Here is a 25,000-nt window from a genome sequence, read left to right as displayed (position 1 = left end):
GTAGTGAGTCTCTATGGTGAACTAAACCGAAGTTATCTTAAAAAGTATAACTTCCAACTTGTCCCTGGCAATCACCTTTTACCTTAATAGCCAAAAATGAAATCAGTTATATGTAAGACTATGACCGATGCTTTTGGTAATGAATAGTCAAGCGATGGTAACTTCTAGGCACAAACAAACTCAATTGATGATAGCTGCCTTTGTGTAAATTTAAACAAAAGAAAAATATAACCGAATTATATACAATACGGACACAGTAAGAAGTATAAAAAGTTGTTACTTGTGCAGAATAAAGACTACGTTATCGTCGGAATATTTCGGGAAGGTTACAGAAACCGCTGGAAAGTGTCGGAAGTTTAGTCAATAAAATCACAGCAGTCGACAAAGAATAGCTTTCTATAAATAATATTATAATTTCAGCGCGGTCCATAAAGTTTTTTTTTTTTTTTAATTGAAATTACCATCCGATGAGTTTTCGATTATAATTGTTTTTTTTTTTTTTAATTATAATTGTTTGTCAGCGTTTTAAACAGTGGTCATCGGTTTCAGAAAAAAAAACAATAAAAAAAGGACTTGAAGGTTTTGTTCCACACATTTCGGAGGTTTGCGTAACCTGCACGGAATACGCAGACGATAACGCGGTCCTTATTCTACATGAGTGCCAAAAAGTTAATGTTAAAACAAAGAAAGAAATTCGTTTACTTACCGTGAATTTTCCGTATGATCTTCTTAGCATTGTGATCCCAGAAATTCCTCGATCTGCACGATGGATATTTCCAGCAGACCGCTGCGATTGCAAGAGACGTGAATAAGAAAACGCAGGTACTGGTCACAACGGCTACTAATGCCGACATGTTCTCTGCAAATAGAACATATTTTTTTCTTCAAAATCAGAAGTGACAGTACGATTGAAAGGGAGAGCACGTACTTATTGATATTTCCAAAAAAGATTTAACCCGTTACGTGACCTCAGAGACATAAATATCTGTTGTCTGGAGTCACTGGAAATTATTGCTGATACTAAATCTAACCTCAAATTTTTCTCACTGTTGGTTAAAAGTTTAAATTTTTTTTAGAACTTTTCCAAATTCATATAACACTCGGAACTTCATTAGCTACAATATGGATCACGTAGCGACACCAATCTCGCATTTCTTAGAGACTTTAAAAATTAAGGCTTAAATTCATATAACACGCGGGACTTTATGGATCACGTAGCGACACCAAGCTCGCGTTTTTTAGAGACTTTAAAAATTAAGGCTTACATTTATATAACACGCGGGACTTCATTAGCTACGATGTGAATCACGTAGCGACACCAAGCTCGCATTTTTTGAGAGTCTTTAAAAATGAAGGCTTAAATTTATATAACACCGGAGACTTCATTAGCTACGATATGGATCACGTAGCGACAATAATCTCGCATTTTTTGAGAGACTTTAAAAGTTAAAGCCGAAAATCATATAACACAACACGAGGGACTTCATTGGCTACAATATGGATCACGCAGCGACACTTCGTTCGATTGCTTTGGAAGTTAAGACCGAAAGTCATAAAGGTGCGAGACTTCATTGGCTGCAATATGCATCATGCGGTAGCAACACCGGTTACGATTTTTTTCCCGAGGTGTTTGTTATTCTAGATTTTATACCAACTCATCCTCCTCTAAATAAGATGGATTCAATATAATAATTAAAACGATAATGTATTTCGCTCTACATTATAAATATATGGTTTAGTTTGTTTTAATTTTTCTTTCGTGGAAAACAATTTCGAAATTACAATTGATAATACAGGAGTGGGTTAATCACACAAAACGAACCTTTTTACTATCAAAGGTGATCACCGGCCCAATCTTTTGTACTGAGGTTGCGTTCAAATTTATATAATGCAGTGTATGGTTGCTTAGACCGGACACGAATATTAATATTTGTAGATCACTGTTTAATTTATATAATTATAAGTCCTATTTAAAATATCTTTTGAAACAACTTTTCTAAAAATGGTTGAAATCGCATATCTTTTTATCCTTCGAATTATTTTCCCACTTTATTTTTCAATTTCTATATCTATATTCTATTTCTATATCTATATTCAATTTCTATATCTATATCTATATTCAATTTTTATATCTATATCTATATTCAATTTCTATATCTATATCTTCAGATTTTAATATTGCAATAAGTAATAACTTTAACTCTTTCCCGAAGGCCAAACATTACAATCCCACCATTTTGTATATTGTTGGTATATCCGCTTTTTCCAACTCAATTTCTACATTTTGTCGGATTTTATCTGAGCTATATGAAGCAATAAAATGAACAAGAAAAAAAATTAAAGAAAAAATGGGAAAAGAAAGAAACAATTAAAACACTTGTAAAAAGGAAATATAAAAATGGCTTTTTTCATTTCTTTTTTTTGTTGTTGTTTTCGGTAATTATTATGAACAGAGAACACCTTGAGGAAAACGAACACGAACTGATAAGTACAAAATGGGTTTCATCGTAAGCAAGGAACTAGAATTCATAATAAGCAAGGGTTCAGGGTTTACAGGGTAGTCAATGGAGTAAATGTTGAAAACTGCTTGTAAATTATACCAAATAAATCATATGAGTATATGAGAGACGTTCCAAAATTAATGGCTCCTATTTTTTTTTATTCTTAGAGAAGATTGCGTATTGCATTGTTATGATGAGTGAACTTATGCATTCAAGTCCTAAAAGTTTCATCACTCTGTTGCAAATATTGACAGTGTGAGACGCTAAGAAAACAACCCCTGTTATGAATGTGCATCAGAAACAGATGCGTCATTGAATTCCTGGAAAAGTGCATTGAGAATAGTGGTGACCATGTAGAAACATGCAGCACAAAAGGTTGCTCGTTTTAATGGTAACACTCTCGTCTTCACGCTCGTCAACATTTTGAGTTAGAACATAGAGACTTTATTTTTGAACGAATCTCATATATTATTGTTTTCTATTGCTGTGTCAAATATAAAATGTCGCTGCAAATGATTTTTGTCTTCCTCTGTGCACTAAACACAATTAAATACGTCAGCGCAGAACTGCTTCCTTGTACATTACAACCTTGTCTTCAAGTTCAATGTCAACAAATACTCGTCGATTCGTCCTCTTAAGTAGTACAAATTGTGTCCATCGTTTACTATCCTGTCATAGACTTCGTATTATTTTCATTCTTCGGATTACTGTTCTTATCTTGAGTGTTATTTTAACAAAGTTTACGTCAATTTAAACCCCGACCTTCTTCAAGTGTACCTTGTCGAACCCAGGGACCGGGTCTGTTTAATGTCGGCGAATGTATTAGCAAACATTATTTTTCTAAGCAGCAACCATTTTGTTTTGGTTCAGGATATTGGCTCAGAAGAAGAAAACACATCAAATAAAATGTCTGAAAAGAAGTGAACGTATACAGTTAATGACATAGCTGCAATGAATGATTGATGAGAAGGATAAAATCATAGAAGGTTAATAACACCGAAGAAATAAACTGGATCGGAATTGCAATGATGGATTTACTCTGAAGCAAACGACAGGTTCAGAACGACATGATGGACAAAGGATATGATAAACACCACTCGTTGATTGGAACAGATTAATAGCATTATATATATATATATATATATATATATATATATATATATATATATATATATATATATATATGGCGGAACTGGGAATGTACCGATAACAGGAAATATATACGCCTGACAAGAATAACAGGAATGGGAACAGCACTGAAGATGTGGGGGTCTTTTAGGCAGGGACAAATCAAGTAGAACGAGCTATTATTATTAAGTTTTAATGTTAGCACTATTACTACTACTATTAGTAAAGATAATAACAAAAGAAGGTCACCTACTGCCAGGTTGAGCAAGATGGTGTGCCTCGTGAGAAAAAAAAAGTACTTCTTAAGATATCAATCCTCGGTAACTACAGTAAATCCGATTCTTATTTTATTTCATGCAGACTTGTTTTTTTTTTGTAGAAAAATATCACATGCTTTAGTGAAAAAGGTATTTGTTGCTTATTTAAGGCTAGCAGGTCGATTCGGCGTTACCCGAGTCAAAATTTTACACATTTCTATTAAAAATTCTATCTGTCTCTCCTCTGCTGTCTCCTCCTTCTTCTTACCCCCTTTTTTCTTCTTTGCTCAGCCCTTTCCTCTCTCTGGATATACACATTCATAATATATATATATATATATATATATATTATATATATATATATATATATATATATATATATATATACAATTTATAGATTTTTCGAGAAAGAACTTGACATAAGGAAATTAAGTACTTGAGTAGAAAAACAGAATTACCCACCCCCTTAGTACATAATCTGCCCTCAATCCTTGAAAAAAATATACCAATAATAATAATAATTTTAGAAATAATCTTTTCTAAAATTTAGATATTATTCTTCCTAGGAAATGCCGATGAACAATACCAACTTTATGGGTGTTTCTTTTGCCGTTTTGGAGTGTTAGTTGGACATACAAAGATACACACGAACAACTGCTCTTTATATTAAAATGTTCTTATATTTCGAAAAAAATTATCAATGTGTGTTCGTTAACAGTTGAATGATGAACTGAAAGAATACGATTTGATTACTTAACAGGGGTATTATGTTATGTAGTGTTTGTTGGCGGTAGATTTTAGGATGGGCATGATGCAGGCTGCAGTGAAGCAGTTTCACAGGGTGGAAGTTCTTGGAAAAAACTCTATTCACCGAATTTCTGTCCGATGTTAGCAGCACGGAAGAAAAACGTGAGAGTAAAAATGGTTATTACTGTGAATCTGAAGAAATCAGAAAGTGGAATCCAGTCGAGCACCTTTTCTGAAAATAGCGACAGAGCAGAAAAGACTAGCAATGCATGTTTTATGTGAAAAATGTTGTGAGGAAGATAAGATATCATCCTTTACTAGATTGCGAAGTCGATTTGTACTAGATCAAATCAAGAATGAATGATCTCAGCATCCCCAAACTCCGTGGATGAGACTTATCTGACCTCTCATATAGGCAGATAATTTTATTAGGAGTCAGGTACTTTATAGAGCAGTAGAATGATCCAACCAGTTATGTGTTTTAGCCACATCACAACAGGTTAGAGATATTTAGTGTTTGCATTAGACCCGTTTAAGCTGTAGTCGACTTTAGAGGAGGGCTCGATCAGCGATAAAATCGTTTTTTAGTCAGATCAAGTTTTCTTTTGTAGTTGGACGTCTATTTTATTTGATCTGATTAACAGCAGTTGAAAATTTTAAATAAAACATTATTCTTTTATATAACTGGAAATTTTCCGGCTCCTCCCCCTGAGGGCAAAATTAGAGACAAGGTCGGTTTTTAATGTGGGGGGGGGGGTCGGTTCCCCCAAAAGGGGCACTCTGGTTAGTAACAAAAATTAAAAAAAAAAATATCATCATGAAGGATTTCTCCTCCACTAACCGAAACAAAAAAAAAATGAAGCGAAAAAAATTGAAGTGTATTTATTTGATTTCCCACGACAGCAAATTAGACACAAGGTCGTTTTTTCATGAAGGGGAAAACCACCCCCTCCCAAAAAGGAGCACTCTGGCAGTATCCAAATAAATAGTAATTGTCTCTGTATGAAGGGTTTCCCCTACATTAACAAAGCACCAATTACTTAAGCGAAGCATCAGAACAGATGGTATTTATTTGCTCCCCCACCGAGAAAATTAGGCACAAGGCCAATTTTTAATGTGAGGAGTGAAGGGGAGGGGAAGGGAAAAGGGGGACCAGCTCCCGAGAGGTGGGAAATGGTAACTGGTTAAAGGTCAGGTATGTGGGGTTGCCCCCACATCTGGTCTTTGCTTGCAGTATCTGACGGAACAGATACTACACTTTGATCCTGATTTGAAGGCCAAAAACTTTTTTCTACTACCGACTACCATTCTTATCTTGGTTGTTATTCTTACAACGTTTCGGTCGATGTAACCTCCGAGTTTCTTCAGGCGCATCTTTTTGAACGATAGAATTTGAATGTCGAACGTCTGTACAGTTTCGCGGTAACCCCCTTTAATTAATTCCCGAGTTCGACATAAAGATTCCTGAGTTGGAAATGATGCATCTTTTTTGTTTTTGCATGGAGTTCACCACTTATCAAAGCCCAATGGCCACTCGGGGATAAGGGTTATTGTGTGTACAGTAATCAATGGGATAATGTAGTAATAGTATTGGAGAATTGGTAAGGTGTCATTACTTGGGGGGGGCGGTTCATCGGGAATTTGTTTGTGTTGGACTTGAAGACATCCAGGTTGAAGTCGGGAGGGAAACAGGCAAGCGGAACAGAGTTCCACAGGCGTGCAGTTCTAAGAAAGAAGCTTTGTTCATTGGGAGTTACATCGGCTGAAACGTTGGGAGAAAACACCCATTCTGAAAATAGTAATTGGAATAATCCAAATAATAAAACAATTTTCTTTTCGTATGCAAATAATACAAATTATCTATTCTCATCTCGCATGTTTCTGAATTTTTAGATGAGGATTAATTATTCGTCTTATTTGGATTCTTCTCACTTTTCACGTTTCGGTCGATGTAATCCCCAGCCTCCTTCATTTTTTACATAGGAGTCACCACTTATCAAAGCCTGGAGGCCACTCGAGTGTACAGTAGTCAATGGGAGAATATTGTAATAATCGTAAGTGGAAATTTGTTAAATTGGATTAGTTAAGAACTTGTTTACGTTGGACTTGAAGATGACTATATTGTATTCAACTGGAAAGCAGGCAAACAGAAGACAGTTCCACAGGCGTGCAGTTCTAAGAAAGAATCTTTGTTCATGGAATCTACGTTTAGGTTTTGGCGCGGATAAAGTGTGGGGGGAATTATTGATAGTGATTTAAATGTATCTTGTCGAACTCGGGAATCTGCACGAGATTTTGAATAGAACCCTTTATTTGATCCACGAAAGCAGCATATTCTCGTTCCGTCAGCCATGACCCGGTAAAAGTCCTAAGTAATTCGGAATTGTATTTTGAGTGTCGCCTGCACTGAAGATTGGACCGTAAACCTCCAGAAAGGTGTAAATTTACAATTGAATTTATTAAATATTATATCCACTACCCCACGAGCTCTACAGAAAGATTACAGAGTTTGACAAGGTATACCTAAAGAAGATCGGAAGTTACATCGACCGAAACGTTGTGAAAATAGCTCTCTAAAGAATAGTAGTCAGGAGAATCAAAATAATACGTACTTTTTGTTCCATTTTTACTTTTACAATTCGAATCGTATTTACTGTAATTACTGAGGATTATTTTTACAAAAAGCATCGAAAAAATTTAACTGCATTAAAACTAAAACAGCCCGAAGTCTACTTGAAATGGGAAGGAAGACAGTGTTTCGGCCACTGGTCACATAGAGCTTACCTGTAAATTTTTTTTTGCTTTTGTTTATGAGTTTGAAATACCTTGAGGGGGTTCCCCAAGGATGAGATTAATATCCAGGGGAAACAAATTGAAGAAGAAAAATATGTTAAAATTGATGGAGATCGATGGATATGATAAAAGTTCAGCAATGGCAGATGCCGGGTTCACCTGGAGAAATAGGAAAGAAAATAACAATAGTATTTGATGAGGATGATAATGTACATAGAACGCACAAAGACCCATTTTTATAAGAAAAAAGGCTTAATTGAAGTAAGAGTTAAAAATATTATTTGGTACATGTATGAGAAAATGTATTTTCATACAAAATACAAAAAAAACAAAACAAAAAACAAACAAAAACTAAAACAAAAAAAAAAGCAAAAACCAAAAACAAACAAAAAACAAAAAGAAACAAAATAATAAACAAAATAAAAAAACAACAAAAACCACCCTGAAAAATAAAACAAAAACAAAACAAAAACAATAAAAAACAAAAATAAAACCAACACAAGCAAAAACAAACAAACAAACAAACAAACAAACAAACAAAAAAAAACAAACAAACACACCCAAAAAAGAACAAAACAAAACAACAAACAAAAAAAACCCAACAACAAAACAAAACAAAACAAAACAAAAAAAAAAACACCCTAAAAACGCATTTTCGGTGATGAGGCAAGTGAGCTGTTTTTCTGATTTTCTTACTTTTTAATATTCGACCTAACAGCAAATTTACTAAGAATAATTTAGAATTCTATGGTTCCATTTTTCGCCAGAAACACATGGCGCGTCAGTATGTTTTCCCATACATAAATTTAGCGAGATGTTTTGCTACATAGCATTCAGTTATTAAACTTTAATTGTGAATAATATTTTCGCAAGAATTTTTGTTGTTGCTTCTTTTGTATTTTACAATACTGAAGTCCTGTAAAAATTATTTTTGTGTGAAATAGTTTCTTTATTAATAATTACACAGCACTTTCATTTGTCATTTCGTTTTATTTCGTTTCAATTTCATTCAGTTTACGTTTTTAGATAAACTCGAGTCAGTAGGCAATTTTTGTTTGAAGACCGTTGTGTGTAAATATTACCATTATCACTTCTTACTATATATATACATACATACATACATACATACATACACACACACACACACACACACACACACACACACATATATATATATATGTATATATATATATATATATATATATATATATATATATATATATATATATATATATATACAGGGTGACCAAACAAAAACGGGTCCCGTGTACATGTTATTAATTAAAGTTGGGGCCCGTTTTTGGGGTGACCCTATGTATATATATAAGTATTGGTATACACTGTGAATAAAATATTTACAAAGCCGTTCATTTAAATAACCCCCCATATATATATATATATATATATATATATATATATATATAAAGGATGAAACTATTTAATGATTATTATAGTAAATAATTATGTCAGCCCCTTTAAGAAATCCGTTTCTTATCGTTGAGCATTTTACAGTTGAAATAAAGTCGGTCAATTTAGCTCGCATGCGCAAATCATCATATAATGATTAGGTCACTCTCAATGACGTTAAAATTTTTTAAAATAAATGTTTAAATTTCAACAATATATATATATATATATATATATATATATATATATATATATATATATATATAGGTGTGTGTGCGTAAATACATACATGCTCAATTATTTTGAAATTATTCTTACACTAGAAGGAACCGTGGAAATTCCATACAATGAGAAATCTACTTAACCCTCAAATATGTTTAATAAAGCCAGTATTTTTGGATAGTGCAAAGAATTTGTTTTGGACAGAAAAACCAATAATACGCAGCAAGTATGAGTTTATTAGCATTTCTGTGAAAATAGTATCCATTTTATTTTAAATATAAAAATGTGATAAATCAAAAGTACTACTAAATAATCGGAGAGTATTATTGAGCTACATAGAGCTACAAACAATAACATCTCATTGCAAGAGAAATCCTTAATTCACTTCTTTAGGTCACTCTCTTTTTGCCATGTTTTTTTTCGAATGTTCCCTCTTGTATATAACGTTTTACTAACTTCGTTTTCAGTAAAGAACCTCTAAAGTTTCTTTTATACATGTTATGAGTTGACTGACCAGTTTGTATGAGTTCCGGTTCAAATGAACAGCTACAACAGGAATTGGAATTCACCCTACTAAAGCCTGATTGTCACAGCTGGTGAATTTCAGAAATACAATTCGGACGTGCAGACACTTTAAAATAATAATTTGCAATAAAATTCTGCTTGAAACTCGGAAAAAAATGCCACAGAAACATATGAAATTCTTCAGGCTGCTTTTGCACCATCTTGCATGAATAAAGCATCAGTTTTTGAGTGGCATAAGAGATTCAAGGAAGGCAGGGAGTCTGTGAAAGATTATGAGAGGTGTGAGGAAAATAAAGGAGTCAGAACACCAGAGTTGATTAGCCAAATAAAGAATTTGATGAATTTGATGGATAAGGATCGCCGTGTGTCTATCGAGTTATTTTGATGTCAGCGTGAAAATATACCCAATTATCCGCGAGGAACTGAAGATGCAGAAGATTAGCGCGAAGTTTTTCTCGATACGCTCAGAGAAGATGACAAACTATTCGACCGAGATGGGCATCAAAACAGTTCCCCACCCTTCCTATAGTCCAGACCTAGTTTCCTGTGACTTTTGGTTATTCCAAAACTAAAAACCAAAAAAACAAAAACAAACTTTAGTTATGAGAAAATTGAGGAGATTAAAGAGGCTGTGACGAGGGTCCTTCACACGCTCACACAAGAGGACTTTCATGGGCGTCTTCCAGAAGTTATTAGAACGGTACAAGTGAATTGCACTCGGAGAAGATTACTTCGAAGGTGACTAGAGTTTCATGTGTGTACTATCAAAAAAGTACCCATATAAAAAAATAAAAATAAAGGCTGGAAACTTATTGAAGGCACCTCGTTCTTGTCAAAATTGAGTTCTCACTTCCAAAGTTAGTAGACAAATAAAAAGAAACCATCCATCTCAAATAACCATGTAAATTCATTTAAATTTTACTTTATATATATGCATATATATATATATATATATATATATATATATATATATATATATATATACACACACACACACACACACACACACACATATATATATATATATATATATATATATATATATATATATATAGGGTGTCTACAAAGTCTGGCTACATTGTGGAAGCATCCTCTAGATTATGTAGCCAGACTCTGTGGGCACCCTATATATATATATATATATATATATATATATATATATATATATATATATATATATATATATATATACAGGGTGCCCACAAAGTCTGGCTACATAATCTAGAGGATATATATATATATATATATATATATATATATACATATACACACGTGTGTGTGTGTATATATATATATACAGGGTGCCCAAAACGTCTGGCTACACAATCTACAGGATGCTTCCACAAAGTCCGGCTACATAATGTAGCCAGACTTTGTGGACATCATATATATATATATATATATATATATATATATATATATATATATATATATATATATAACTACTTCATTTATTCACATAAATTTAATATACGAAAGTATAGATTTATGCGTAAACTTTAAGTATTTACTTCAAAAGTGCTCAATACGTAGGTAGAGCTAGTTAGTAATTTATAAAATATATATGGTGATCAAGCTACACTGAATATTCTGCGTTTCATCCAACTATAGGATTCGTCAGGCTTATATAATTATTTACTATAATAATTATTAAGTATTTACGGACACTAGTGTTTCATCCTTTCAGGAATCATCAGTGCATTATATCACGATTAACATCGGTCGATAGATTCGAACCCGGCAACGAAGCCATCTCTGGCTCCATTAACAAGGACTAAATCTATTCGGCCACCGTTAACTGCGAGAAATATTGTTGAAATTTAAACATTTATTAAAAATTTTTTTAACGTCAGTGAGAGTGATCTAATGATTATATGATGATCTACGCATGCGAGCTAAATTGACCGACTTTTGTTTCAACCGTAAAATTGCTCAACGATAAGAAACGGATTTCTTAAAGGGGCAGACATATTTATTTATTTATTTACTATAATAATCATTAAATACCTCTAGACACTAGTGTTTCATCCTTTATATTCATCCTTATATATATATATATATATATATATATATATATATATATACATACTTTATATACATCCTTTATACATATATATATATATATATATATAAATCCTTTATATACATCCTTTATATATATATATATATATATATATATATATATATATATATATATATATGTGTGTGTGTGTGTGTGTGTGTGTGTGTGTTTTATTTAAATGAACGCCTTTGTAAATATTTTATACACAGTGTATGCCAATACTTTTAAAATCGGAATCATTGTTTACAAGAGAACACATATGAATAAAGATCAATTTTGCTACAAGTCAATTTATTTCATTCTGTTTGGTATACAATTTTTGTAACCTGTAACAAAAAAGAAATCTTATAGTCGGTACTACTACTACTACTACTACTATTACAACAACAACAACAACAACAACAACAACAACAACAACAACAACAACAACAACAACAATAATAATAATAATAATAATAATAATAATAACGTGATCGCTTTTCCTCATGAAACAAGATGGCCGCCCACAGAATATAACTGTAAAAAGGCGAAACTAAAAGTAAAATAAATAATTTAGATGTCAAAGGTTATTGATATTTACGCAGTACTCCAAAAATCTCTTTGCCCAATTATTGTCGCAGTTTTTTGTTTGTTTTTTCTTACATTTTCTCCACGTCTGTTCTTGTAGTTTCCCTTATGACTGCGTGATGTTAATTCAGAGTCAAACGAATGTTGATTTTTACCTATTGCTTTGGCTGATACAGCATACTTATTTTATATTACTGAACGCTTTGAAAAGGCAAAACAAAACATTAAAATAACACAGATAAAAATAATTAACATGTTTCTAATGCTAAAACGAACTTTAACATTTATATGGACCAAGCATCCAGCAAATGAATAACACCATCACTAACGAAGATCGAGCAGGTAGAGTATTTTAATATGTATATAATTCGCTTCCTGATGATCTTCGAGAAATTTGCAAAATAACCTATTGCATTTTTTCAACTTAAGCGAAACAGTTCTAATGTACAACATATAAATGCACAGCATAAAACTATATCTAACATATTTCAGCAGTATTTTGTAGCAGTAAATGTGTCTTATAAAAGACTTTTCAAAATCCAAACAAATCATCGGCGATTCACGAATAGAGAAACAAACGGAATACTAGCGTTCAAGTCTAAATCACTGGTAAAAAACTAGTGAAATGCGTTTGGGTGTTCCGTTTGAAGAAAATGTTTTTTTTTTTCAGTAAATATCTATATGTGTTTTAATCATAGCTAAGTATCGTTATATTAATATACATTTTGAAAAATGGATATTGTTTTTTTCTTGTTTTGGGGAAGTGGTGTGTGGTGTCATTTAGCTATTGAGTGGACTAGATATTAAGTTTAAGTGTATTCTCATTGTTAAGAGGTATAAATTTAAAGATTCTTTTTAAAAATGGGGGGGGAGGTGTATATAAGTATAAACCTATAGTCATAATTGTAGTTTCTTACAAAGATAAGGGGGGTTCTGTAAAAAAAGGTGGATATTTTCATTGGTGGAAGAGACTTCCGAGTATTATCAAATTAAGTAGATGGGTTAATGTAGGTTTGTTATCAACTGAATAGGTCTGTAGTCTATATAGGTTAAGTTGGGTTATTTGTATTAACTATTAATCTATCAAGGGGATTATATGAGATCGTCCGGGTTAAAACTTGGTTGCATCCATGTTTATTCGTTATTGTAGGGTGCTATATTGTATATATACCTCATATATATATATATATATATATATATATATATATATATATATATATATATATAACTACTTAATTTACTCACATAAAATTTATATACGAAAGTATAGATTTATGCGTAAACTTTAAGTATTTACTTCAAAAGTGCCCAATACGCAAGTAGAGCTAGTTAGTAAGTTATAAAATGTATATGGCGATTAAGCTACACTGAATATTCCGCGTTTCATCCACTCTAGGATTCTTCAGGCTTAGGCGCATAAGCCTGAAGAATCCTAGAGTGGATGGAACGCGGAATATTCAGTGTAGCTTAATCGCCATATACATTTTATAACTTACTAACTATATATATATATATATATATATATATATATATATATATATATATATATATGAGGTATTTGGGTAGTAATTTTGTATAGTAAAATTAAATTTATAAGGGGATTATATTAATATTTGCGGTCAATAATAGGTGGGCATTATAAGGGTGTGAATCTGAGTTATATCTAGGTATGTGATGGAGATTTAATGTAGCATGTTTTAATTAATAGAGGAAGTTATTGTTATATTGGATATAAACAGTTATATTTTGAGACATAAGATTTTAGAGTAGGGTATCATTTTTAGAAGGTTCGAGGGTCTTTAGATTGTATTGTAAGGGTACATGTGGATTAAGTGATATTATTGTTGGTCAATTTAGCAAGTGAAAATTTCCTTTTGTGTGGACACTGTTTGAATATCACATTTTAAACGTTCATTCAAGCTACAGAAGGTTTATTTTTATTTTTATTTTTTTTTACATAGGCATAACCACTTATCAAGGCTCAGAGATCACTCAAGGATAAGGGTTAAGAGTGTAAAGTGATCAATTAGATAATATAGTAATCGTTAGTAATGGAGATTCGGTAAATTTGTTAACTTAAGTGGAACGGCTCATCAAGAACTTGTTTATGTGACCTGAAGACAACCATATTGTCAGTGGAAAGCAGGAAAACGGAAGACAATTCCACAGGCGTGCAGTTCTAAGAAAGAAGCTTTGTTCATGGAATCTACGTTTAAGTTTAGGCACAGCTAAAGAGTGAAGGAAATTATTGATAGTGTTTTCAGCTAGACGAGTGTTCCTTGTAAAAGTTTGGCGAGGGGGGCCATAGATTGAAGCTCAGTCGAGCACTTGCCATGAAAATAACGATAAAGCAGAGACAAACTCGCAACATTTCTTCTGTGAGAAAGAGGTTGCAGGGAAGAGAAAAGGACATCCCCCACAAGGCTACGAAGTCTATTTTGAACTCTATCAAGGTAGGACAAGTTCTTTCTCGCAGCTCCTGCCCAGATGTGGCCACAGTACTCCATCCTTGGACGTACCTGGCTCTTATATAGATAGAGAATTGCATCAGCAGTGAGATATCTACTGGATCGATAGAAGGATCCCACCATTTTTCCAGCGGCCTTGGCAACAGATTTAATGTACGTGTTCCATTTATGATCGGGAGTAAAGGTCAAACCCAGAAGCTTGTCAAAACTTGAGGCTTCCCCAAGACGAGAGCCATTCATTTCAATTGATGCCAGATGGGGATCAGAACGTTGATGATGTAAAGATAGAAACTTGGTTTTAGACGCATTAAAAATGACCATTGTATCACATGCTCAAGATCAGAGGAGAGAGAATCGGAGAGCACTTGGTCGCTTGTCATGATGGGGATTTGTGGACTACGTCGTCAGACTTGCTTAGAGCAGGACAGAGAGGGAAACTAAGAGAGAAAAGAAACGAAGAATTATTGTTTGTTTGTAGAACATGATACGGTAAAGCCGTAAAAATTACCCACTAATATGTGCTACCATAGATAGTCGTGTCATCAGCATAAATGTCTACGAATGATGTAAGGATTTGATTTGGAAGATCATTAATGTAGATCAGGAAAAGAGTTGGGCCCAGGATGGACCCCTGAGGAACTCCAGCATTCATTCTGTGAGCTTCTGATTTTTGCCCATCAGCTCCTACACTTATGAGCCTATCAGAGAGAAATGATTTAATAATTGAGAAGACATTTCCAGCTATACCATAGCTGGAGATCTTGTGAAGTAAACCTTTATGCCATACCCTATCAAAGGCTTTTGATATGTCAAGAGCAATTGCCCTAGAAAGGTTGCCTCCGTTAAGAGATTCACTAATACTATGAGATACAACTGTAAGCACATCTGCTGTAGATCTAGCAGAACGGAAACCATATTGTGTGTCACTAAGAATGTTATTTTAGCTGAGATGGTTGATTACTTCTGTATTTAACACAGATTCCAGCAACTTTCTCATGACGCACAAGAGATTTATTGGCTTGTACGATGAGCGATCCACTGAATTCTTAAATACAGGGCATACTGATAAGATTTTCCAGGGTGATGGGAAGCAATTCTCCTTAAGACAACGTTTAAATAGTTTTATAAGTATGGGCGCTACTTCTGGTTGACGTTTTTTGAGTACTATAATTGGAATACCGTCAGGGCCGGTTACTTTACTGTAATCAAGGTTTTTGATTAGCTTGGCAACATCACGTACAGATATTTGTATATCACATAGCGTGTTTTCTGATACAGGAGGAAATATTGGGGGTTGGCGGCCTTGGTATCACAGGGTAGAATTAGTTGCAAAGTTCTTGGCAAAGAATTTGGCTTTGTCTGATGCTGACGAGATTACCTCAGGTCCATTTACGATAGTTGGGATAGAGCACACGCTTCTGTTCAGGATTCTGTTTGTTATTTGCCAAAACTTGTGGGAACCAAGCCGCTGCTCAGCTACTTTAGGCTTGACGGACTGAGCATACGACTCTCTTGCGTTCTTTATTACTTTCTTACAATGGTTGCTGGCAGTCCTCAAAGCTGCTTTATTCTCTATACATCTATTTACGTTGAAAGCAATGGAAAAAGTGATTTCTGTGCGCAATGGCAGCAGCACATTCTGGTGAGAACCATGGCTTGCTGTTAGGTTTTTGCTGGAACTTTTTGAGGGTATGAAACGGTCTATACCTACAATAAACCATTTCGTCAGGTCTGATACTATAGAGGACACATACTTTTTAAACATGGAACGCAGATGTAGATCTGATATAAGCGTACGGAAGCTATTCCAGTCAGCCATAGTGTATCGATATACTGTACGATGGAGAGGTACGTCTGAGGATTTATTACATTTCATTTTTATCCTAATTGATACAACAGAGGAGACAGAACGGAAACTGAACATAGTTCAGGGTAAGTTGTGAGAAAAAGGTCTAGAAGACTCGCATACTGGTCGTCAGTGTTGGTACACGGGTGAGTTCGGGAACAATCTGAGTGAAGTTGTAGGAAATGGAGAAATCAGATCAGAACCTCCCCTCATCATTGGTTTTATTTGAGTTGGTCAATCATTCCACATTGTGAACATTGAAGTCTCCACAGTCGTGAATGTTAGCTGAAGGATAATTTGTGGACTAGGTCATTAGATTTGCTTGGAGCAGGATAGAGAGGGAAACTAAGAGAGAAAAAGAAAGGAAGAATTTTTGTTTGTTTGTAGAACATGATAAGGTAAAGCCGTAACAATTACCCACTAATATGGCGTCTACATTTATTGATTCCCTGTTAGATTCTGTAGTTTTCAGTGATGCCGAGCAATTGCTGAAATGTTGGATCATAAGGTTTATGTCAATGACTTTCCATTCAATTTCACACGGATATTAGACTTTTTGGGTGTCAATACTGTGGTTGCTAGAGAGGTGTAAATGTTTTTATCTGGATATTTAAAGGTATTATTGTGGGCATAGAGCCTCTATTTGGAGCTTTCTTGAGGATTCCGATAGAAATTTCATCTTTATTGAAGATTACATGAGAAATTGCAATGGCTTCGTATATCATAGATTTAATTGCACAGCCCCCTCCTAAGGGAACAAACTTCTCTTCTGTATAGTCAGCGCGGGTTGGGAGAATTTATTAGAGCTGTGGATTTTAAGACTAGAAGCGAATCAATTTGTAAACTATCTGACGCATCTTCTTTATCTATCTATCTATCTATCAATCTATCTATCTATTTATCTATCTATCTATACACACACACACACACACACACACACACACACACACACATATATATATATATATATATATATATATATATATGTATATATATATACTAGCAAAAGTACCCGTCGTTGACTGGGTTCAAAAACAGCCTACAGAAAATGGACTCTGATTTATGAAAGTATGATAGGTTATGAAAAGGAAGGGTTGTAAAGAGGTAGCTTCGAATTTGGGGGTATCAAAACCAAAGCAAAATATGATAAAAGTAAAAATAAAATAGATAAACCCCATAATTTATTATACCATATCTGTTCACACTGAAACACTTATCACAATATTCTGTGGATCTATGTTAAAAAACCTTGTAAAACTTTGTGACATATTTCCATTCTATGGAGGTCAGGTGCAAACGAACACCCCATAATTTTTTTATACTATATTTCTTGAAACTGAAACATAATTATCAAAGTATACTTACGTAGATAGATATGAAAAGTCTTTATTAAAATTTGTGTCTATTTCCATTCTATGGAGGCCAGGCGCGACCGCAGACCCCAAATTTTATTATACCATCCCTATTTAAGTTAAACCATACTCGTCAAAGTATCATTATGTACATCTATATCAAAACACTTGTAAACGTTTTTTTTTTAATTTTTAAATGTTTTATTTCCATACTTTGTGGACCAGGCGCGTACGCAGACCCCACAATTTTAATGAACCACTGTTCTGCCAGATCAAACATACCCATTTCTGTGTCTCGATACATCTTCCATCATTATATGTAATTAGTTGTTTAAAATAGTCAACCATATAGGAGCCTATTCGTGACTAGACACACACACACACACACATACACAGTCAGCTTTATATTATATATATATACATATATATATATATTTATATATATATATATATATATATATATATATATATATGAAGGAAATGCGTCAGATAGTTTACAAAGTAAACGCAACCAGATCCTATTGAAAGACTCGTGTTTGTGATGAGGTATAAATAAAAAAAAAAACATGTGAAAATTGTAATGGTTTCAAAAATGTTATATTACCGTTGGATATTATGAATATATTGTCTTAATTTATAATAGGAGCCTCACATCCCTCTTTCATCCATATCTTATACACCACAACAAATCCTGTTTTTTTTTCAAACAGACTTTATATCTATATATCCATAAAAGTGAAATTCTCTGTCTGCATGTGTCTGTGTGTGTACATTTCCTTAAAAAAACTACTCTGTCAATTTTCAGACTGGAGATATGAATAAGGGGTATTGAGATCTGGGAAGGTCTTTTTAATCAGTTTGCGGCCGAAAATTTGTATGTCAAGGCATCACAGTTCAACGATTTAACTTTGAAAACTCTACCAAACTCCTCCGCCGACTTGGATCTAAACCCTTGAAATTTTAGATGTAGATTATTTAGACATGGATCAAACTTTTTAATTTGATTTGCGTCCAAAACAATAAATGTTAAGGAGTCAAAATTGAGGTCAAAGTTAAAAATAAAATGTTGACCTCTGCGGTCTCTACCAAATTACTCAGCTAATTTTTGGTCTAATCATTTGAAATTTTAAATAAAGTGTATTCAGACATAGGGCAAGCTTTGTAATCGGGCTGCCAAGGGGTCAAAGTTCAAAAGGTTTGACTTTTGCAGTTTGTAACAAACTATTAAGCTAATTTTGGGTCTAAACATTTGAAATCTTACATAAAGGGTATTCAGAAATGCAGCAAGCTTTTTAATCAGGTTTTGGCAAAAGTTTGGCTGCCAAGAGGTCAAAGTTGAAAAGGTTGATCACTGCAGGCTCTACGTCGTATACACATGGCTGTTTCGTTGTATACGACTCATCAGTGTGGCTAGACGTAGATACTATACGTCCAGTAATATTCACATATCATTATCTATTCCCACTTCTCACTCTTTCTCTATTTGTATATATATATATATATATATATATATATATATATATATATATATATATCAAATTTTAGTCATTCAATGGATTTAAAAATTTATGACGTGAAATGTTTGAATTTAAAATCAAAACATTTATATTATTCTGTGTAAGATAAAGAATACATTTTAAATATTATAACTCCTTATCTTATAGGATGTCGATGTCTACCATCTCTTTAGAGGAGAAATATTAGCAAATAGTTATAATGGTTTACACCTTATTTGCTGAAGTCAGTGAGACATGGAAAATCACAATTAAAAGTATTTAAATATCATAGAGTAAAGGAAGTTAATGAAAAGGATATACAAATTCACATCCAAATTGCATGGTAAAATCCGAAGTGGATGTCTTTGATAGCAGTGGTGAAAAATGATCCAAACTGCATTTTGAGTAATCCACATGACACCGAGCAGGCGATAACCAGACGATGAGATCCCGTGTTACTACGACGTCAAATGTACGTGAACCAAAACAATCTCTTCCTAATTCAACGACTGACTACGACAGAACGAAATGGTGACAGGTTTGGAGCGGAGTGTTTATACGAATAGACGAGTAATGAAGACGACCTTCAATCAACGCAAAAGAAAATACGCATCTGAATTCCTTAATCCTATTTGATATGGCTGGTTTGTTCGCAGAGACAAAAACAATGCGTGATCCAATTAAAAATGGCGATATTAACAATAACAACAAAAACAGACACGGTTATACAACAATAGAGTATTATGATAAGTAGCCAGAGACAATATTGTCTCAAACACCTTTCGTAATGATATAGCCTGAGTCAAGTTGCATTGCTAGAAATAAGTATAAGATTGTAAGATATTCAAACACGGTAGTGTTTGAATGACATGGTTAAGTGGAAGTTTTAGTCATTTAGAACTGCTTTAAAGCTTCACCGCTCATTCAATTTTCGACCAAATTTCAAACAATTACTACAGTTTATAGATCAGCTTCTCAGCTATATTGTGAAAACTATTTTTCAATTTTCGTTCAGTAAAAAAAAAATTTACTTGTGTTCAAAATCGTAAAATTCGTAAGAACGTGGGCGACGTTTTTTATGACTAGTTTCTATAGCAACCACGTTTCAGCGACTAGTGTCGCTACTAATTCACCGAAAAGAAAAGTAACAAGTGAAACAAAGAGAATAAAAACAGACGAGTTCCATACATTGTTTTACATATGTGTATGTTATGTTTATTGGAGCAAAAAAAAAAGACTGATATTAAAGAAAGAAAAAGTGAATTTATTGAGCCTGAAAAAATAATGGATTACAATAGAAAAATGTGAGCATTAAAAGTAATATGGTTAAGCTTAATAATGGAAAAGAAAAGGACTAGTTGTTAAAACTGAAAAATGGACAAGATATTCTAGTAAAAATTATATAATCAATTCTTGTGCTGTAATATTTTAAGTTATAAATTTATTATATTTTTTACTAAAATATCTTGTCCTTTTATCATGCTTAAGCTTATCCGTGTTACTTTTCATGCTCGCATTTTTCTATTATTATATATATATATATCCACACACACACACACACACACACACACACACACACACACACACACACACACACACACACACACATATATATATATGATGAAAATAATGGAAATAGTATTCCGACAAAATAGAGAAAATAAAAAAGGAACAAACCGTATTATGTGTTCACCAACGTTTCGTCTTTATTTCGAGACTTCCTCTGGGTGAGGAAGTCTCGAAATAAAGACGAAACGTTGGTGAATACATAATACGGTTTGTTCCTTTTTTATTTTCTCTCTCTCTCTCTCTCTCTCTATATATATATATATATATATACTACCAGGGAGACTATATAGTATTCTTTGTGTTAATTAAAAATATTATTCAAATATATTATACCAAAGTTATAAAAGCTAATACACACACACACACACGCGCGCGCACACACACACACACACACACACACATATATATGTATATATATATATATATATATATATATATATATATATATATATATATAAGAGAATGGGTTAAACCATACGATGAAGATTTACAGTAAAGTGTACTATCTGTTCTTATATTACCCTTTATCATTTATATCCTTGGTCAATTGTACCTAACTCTGTTCCCATGGGAAGACAAATAAAGAGGGACAACAGACACCTTTGAATAAGAGGAAGTGTGGTATCAGAACAGATACTATACTTCATCCTTCCTGTTCTTGGTTAGTCAAAGAGAAATTCTTTTAGATTGAGACAATTTCCATTTCTATCTTAATCCACAGGTTCCATTTTTGGGAAGGTGGTTCTTTTTCCACATACAACACTGACTTTGTGTCTAACTCTGCCCTCGCATGGAGTAAATAAATAGGGACACCACTAGATCAATATGTAAAAGAACTACAAAATAATATAATGCCACGCAAAACTCCTGTGCAAACTACCTTCGCAAACCTCATATGCATAAATTCTTCCAAAACCTACTGTGCAAACGTCACGTACAAAACTTCATCACAAACCGCCTATGTGAGGATAGATAACTACTCCTTTTTATCTTTACATCATCAACGTTCTGATCCCCATCTGGCATCAATTGAAATGTATGGCTCTCGTCTTGGGGAAGCCTCATGTTTTGACAAGCTTCTGGGCTTGACCTTTACTCCTGATCTTAAATGTAACACATACATTAAATCTGTTTCCAAGGCCGCTGGAAAAATGGTGGGATCCTTCTATCGATCCAGTAGATATCTCACTGCTGATGCAATTCTCTATCTATATAAGAGCCAGGTACGTCCAAGGATGGAATACTGTTGCCACATCTGGGCAGGAGCTGCTAGAAAGAACTTGTCCTGCCTTGATAGAGTTCAAAATAGACTTCATTGCCGTGTGGGGGATGTCCTTTTCTCTTCCCTGCAACCTCTTTCTCACAGAAGAGATGTTGCTTTATCTTTATTTTCATGGCAAGTTCTCGGATGAGCTTCATTCTATGGCCCGCCCTCGCCAGATTTTCACAAGAAACACCCGTCTAGCAGACAACACTATCACTAGTCTCCCCCCACTCTTTATCTGTGCCTAAACCTAAACGTAGATTCCATGAGCAAAGCTTCTTTCTTAGAATTGCACGCCTATTGAATTGTCTTCCGTTTTTCTGCTTTCCAGCTGACTACAATATGGTTGTCTTCAAGTCTAACGTAAACAAGTTTTTGATGAGCCGTTCCATATAAGTTAACAAATTTACCGAATCTCCATTACTAACGGTTACTATATTGTCCAATTTCTACTGTACACTCTTTAACCCTTATCCTCGAGTGGCATCTAGGCCTTGATAAGTGGTGATGTCTATGTAAAAAAAAAAAAAAAAAAAAAACGCTCCTAAATCGAGAATGTGCCTATTTATTCGAAAATGTACAACCCTGTCAACTGCGGAGCACTAAAAGCGTCACCATAATCCATCTAGCAATCTAGCAGTTGAGAGCCGTTGTTTTGTCTTTTCGAGGGCCATCCGTAAACGCAGTCGTACTAACACGGCAGCTTCTTGTTTGTGGGTGGTTGTTTGCTTGCATACAACAAGCGTTTCGATTAGCAAAAGGCTTTATTGACAAAGAGCCCGGCGCACCACTTTACAAAAAGTTCAGTCTATAATAAACGAGATGAAGAAATGGATAAAGATAAATGGAAAACAAAATGAAAAGCCAAACTGAGGGTAGAACCTCTCATTAATCTAAAAGGTTTAATTAAAAGTGTCATAGTCAGCAAATAAATGTGATGATGGAATTAGACACGTGACTATATACATAAACATACGTATACGTACACATATATACATACACACACGCACACACATATACATGTGTATATGTAGAGAAAGAGGAAGACGAAGAGACAGGTTAGCGACAGAAAAAATAGTGAAGTGTCAACCAATATATCATGCTACACACACACACACACACACACACACACACACACACACACACACACACACACACACACACATACATAGTAAGTTATTAAAATATATGACAATTAAGCTACACAGAACTTTCAGCACGGAAGTGCTGAAGATTCTGTGCAGTTAATTTAGCGAATTTTAGCCTGACGAATTCCTGTAGGCAATCGTCAGGCTAAAATGCATAAATTCGTGTTACCTTGAGTTGTTTATATATATACCTGGCTTTAGTTCAGCTAGTTAACCAATCATATGTTGTCATTCATAATTCTTTCTAAACTTAAAACTTCTATTTTTTTCCGAAGAGTATGCATATGAAAAGATTCGATATTGACATAATAATAATATGATTGTTTCTGCCTAATGAAACACATGTGTAAAAATGTGACGAAAATTTGAAATGCTGAAAGAAATTGGTAAGTAAATAAATATTTGGAACGTAGCTACACTGCTATTATATATATAGTCATCCCCATACTGCACTGTTTCGATGTATCACAGCTCATCAGTGCGACTAGACTAGCAATTACCCAAAGTCAAGTTTGAACCCGACCGCCTCAATCACAGTCGGCGTTCCTAACTGTTACACTATTCAGTTGCTGCTTAGATAGGTATGTGAATAAACAATGTTCAATCATTATCCAAACACCTAAGAAGAGAGAGAGAGAGAGATAGAGAGAGAGAGAGAGAGAGAAAGAGAGAGAGAACGGGGGGGGGAGCGTTTATTGAGTTGTTAGTTCATAGATGTTAATCCGATGTAGCTTCGAATTTTATAAATTATGCTCAATAAAAAAGTATTTTAAGTATGCTTTTTTATGCAAACATTTTTTGTTACATATATTCATACATGTTTCAGCTATGACCTTTTTTCGGGACTTTTAGTACTCCTACAGTTAATCGTATTTATTTTCTTCACGTTCCATATTCATTTCCATTCTCTGACAAGCTCTGTGTATTTGCCTCATTCTTCCATCTCTTTGATCTTCATCTTATGATCTGCCAGAACGGCAAAATCTACAATTGGACAGTTTTTACTTCTTAATTATTATGATATCCTTGCTTTGATGAGTTTATCAGTTTATACCACCACGTTCCAAATGGTTTTATGATTTTGGTTTTTCAGCACTGTCCCTGGTTTGTGTTTGTACCATTTTGCTATATGCCAAAACTGCTCTTTTGCTTTGCATAGTTCCCAGAGCACTGCTTTCCCCAGGCAGTCATGTCTGTTTTGTATTCATTTTGGGATAGTTCTCTGTATTCGTTTATTATTGGATTTATCGTTTTGTTTCTCGGTCCATCGAATCCACATTTCCTGTTTTATTGTGTTTTATCTATTTTAGCTTTGGTGTATTTAGTCCTAATCGCATTGTTTTGTACAGTTGCCAGTAGTAATTCCGTTTCCCTGTTCAAGAGTCTTAGCCATGATCAGCTGTTTTCGTGGTTCTATCCTCTTTTCATTCTTATAACTGTTGTATCTGTTTCCTTCCCATTTTTCTTTTCTTGTTTCGTCTTCTCCGGCGTGGTTCATTTGTATGATGTATTGTACTGCAGTGATAAGTCCTCCCTATTCGAGATTATATATTCTAACATGTCATTTTTTGCATCTCTTTTACACAGGTTTCTATTAGTGTTGGGACTATTAATTGGTATCGGAATCGGTATTGGTATCGGAAAAATT

General features: G+C 33.8%; 1 protein-coding gene across 1 annotated transcript in view; it reads right to left on the bottom strand.

Annotated features, from left to right (window-relative positions):
- The window catches only part of LOC145256437 (synaptotagmin-7-like), a 379,359-nt gene that overhangs the window by 178,114 nt on the left and 176,245 nt on the right, over positions 1 to 25,000 (bottom strand). The window contains exon 2 of the mRNA XM_080115342.1: positions 707 to 859. Within this exon, the coding sequence (XP_079971468.1) occupies positions 707 to 859 (153 nt within the window). The remainder of the gene's footprint in view (positions 1 to 706; positions 860 to 25,000) is intronic.

The sequence above is a fragment of the Euprymna scolopes genome, chromosome 32 (genome assembly GCF_053919585.1).
Source record: "Euprymna scolopes isolate OS-2025 chromosome 32, ASM5391958v1, whole genome shotgun sequence".
In the NCBI taxonomy this organism is placed as follows: domain Eukaryota; kingdom Metazoa; phylum Mollusca; class Cephalopoda; order Sepiida; family Sepiolidae; genus Euprymna; species Euprymna scolopes.
The sequence above is the reverse complement of the archived record's forward strand: the minus strand, read 5'-3'. Positions and strand labels throughout refer to the sequence as shown.